This window comes from Branchiostoma belcheri, unplaced genomic scaffold (assembly GCF_001625305.1).
Source record: "Branchiostoma belcheri isolate BF01 breed outbred unplaced genomic scaffold, Haploidv18h27 scaffold74, whole genome shotgun sequence".
NCBI lineage: Eukaryota > Metazoa > Chordata > Leptocardii > Amphioxiformes > Branchiostomatidae > Branchiostoma > Branchiostoma belcheri.
Window position 1 is genome coordinate 63,118 of NW_017804398.1, and position 1,897 is coordinate 65,014.

Below are 1,897 nucleotides of genomic sequence, written 5' to 3' on the forward strand. Positions count from 1 at the left end.
ATAGGCGATGAATCTTCCAAGCTCAAGAAAATAAGTTGACTTTGGGTACACAAAAGCAAAGGGAAAAGTAGGAAATGTCTGTTTTCTGGAGGGTTCCACTGTTAAGTCGTTGAGATGGGCCACCTGGCTAAATGACACAAAAATAAATCAACAAATATTTTACATATAAAATTTATAAACACCTGAGAAGAGACGTCCCGGAGGCTGGTTTCCCCCCTGCCACTGGGATGGAGGATGCCGGCACAGTTGATCAGCAGGTCTAGTCCTCCTCCATGCTGCTGCTGCACCTGATTGGCTGCCTGCTGGATGGAGCCCTCATCAGTGACATCAAGAGGCAGGATGTGCAGGTTGCTTGGAAACTCTGCCTGATGGGCATGTATTGTGTAGTAAGTTTGTGTTAGTTTTATCTTCGAAATGATGATGATGACGTATTGAAGTGTGCACACAAGATATTATCATTTAGTACTCTACAACAACTCAAAAAGTGCTGTTATGGTGGATGACAACATTACAAAACCATTCCAAGTCACCACAGGGGTGTTACAAGGGGATGTCCTTGCCCCCTTCCTGTTCATCATACTTGTGGACTATCTGATGAAGAAATCCATTGAGGATACTTGCTCTGGTGTAGTTACACACCCTCGCCAGTCAAGTAGGCACCCAGCCAAAATCTTAAACGATCTAAATTTCGCTGATGACATCGCTCTGCTTGAGGCATCAATACCTAAGGCGCAATCACAACTCAATAGAACGGCTACTGCAGGAGAACAACTAGGTCTTGTCATAAGTGTTCCTAAGACCGAATACATGACCATCAACTGCAACCCACAGCCGCCACTGGAAGTGTATGGTCAGCCCATCAAACATGTAACAGACTTCAGATATCTAGGATCAATGATGGCATCCAGTAAGACCGACCTGGCCAGGCGGAAGGCACTCGCTTGGACCGCTTTCTGGAAACTTCAAAAGATCTGGAGAAATCCGACGTTCCCCACTGCCACAAAGATCAAGCTCTTTAATGTAACCTGTGTGTCGGTGTTCTTGTACGGTTGCGAAACCTGGGTGCTAACACGTGACATGGAGGACAAGATTAACTCATTTGCTACATCTTGCCTCAGAATCATGCTGAACATCAAACGTATAGACCACGTAAGCAACTGTGAACTATACAAAGCCACAAACACACAACCTCTGATCTTCAGAGTGAGGCAGCGGCAACTGCGCTTTATTGGACATGCCCTGAGGATGCCAGTAGAGGAGCCACTCAGGTCTTACGCCCTCTACGTCCCACCTCACGGCAGAAGGCGTCCTGGGCGCCAGAGGATGAGCTACCTGACTTACATCCAGAACCTGCTGGGGGACACGGAAGGTGACCTGAGCCCTGACAACATTGCTGCGCTGGCTGCTGACCGGCGGTCGTGGAATGGACTTGTGATCGCCTGCGTTGCAGCCGACCGATGATGATGATGATGATTATCATTTAGTAGTCTGCACGGGAGGCTATTATTTTGCTGCAGTACTACAGAAAGCTGCTATGAGGCCCATCAAAATCACTACTTCTATTAAAGTTCTAGCCAGGAACAATAAATTTAATATTTTGGTCTAGCATAACAGACCCTTATATGCAAGGACAACAACAATCATCTCAGTCTTTGTAAAAGTCCTTGGTCTGGTAGACATGGTAGATTTAAACATTACAAACTCGCCTGCAGTGCCTGTAGTTCTGTGGCGCCGCCTGGATTTCTACATGTTGCAATGACAGTGCTGCTGGGAGCTCCTCTCAGGAGGTATCTGCAAAACTGTAGTCCGATTCCTCTACTCGCTCCTTGCACTAGACAGGCAGACTATTTTTAATATCTACTATACAGGCACGTTGTGTAACGAGAAAACACCCAAA

At 46.5% G+C, this 1,897-nt stretch overlaps 1 protein-coding gene across 1 annotated transcript in view; it reads right to left on the reverse strand.

Annotated features, from left to right (window-relative positions):
* The window catches only part of LOC109485219 (C-factor-like), a 3,345-nt gene extending 2,767 nt beyond the window's left edge, over positions 1-578 (reverse strand). Inside the window, exons 1-2 of the mRNA XM_019788665.1 lie at positions 561-578; positions 183-365 (exon numbers count right to left, since the gene is read on the reverse strand). Of these exons, the coding sequence (XP_019644224.1) occupies positions 183-365; positions 561-578 (201 nt within the window). The remainder of the gene's footprint in view (positions 1-182; positions 366-560) is intronic.
* Between the last annotated feature and the right edge of the window lie 1,319 nt (positions 579-1,897).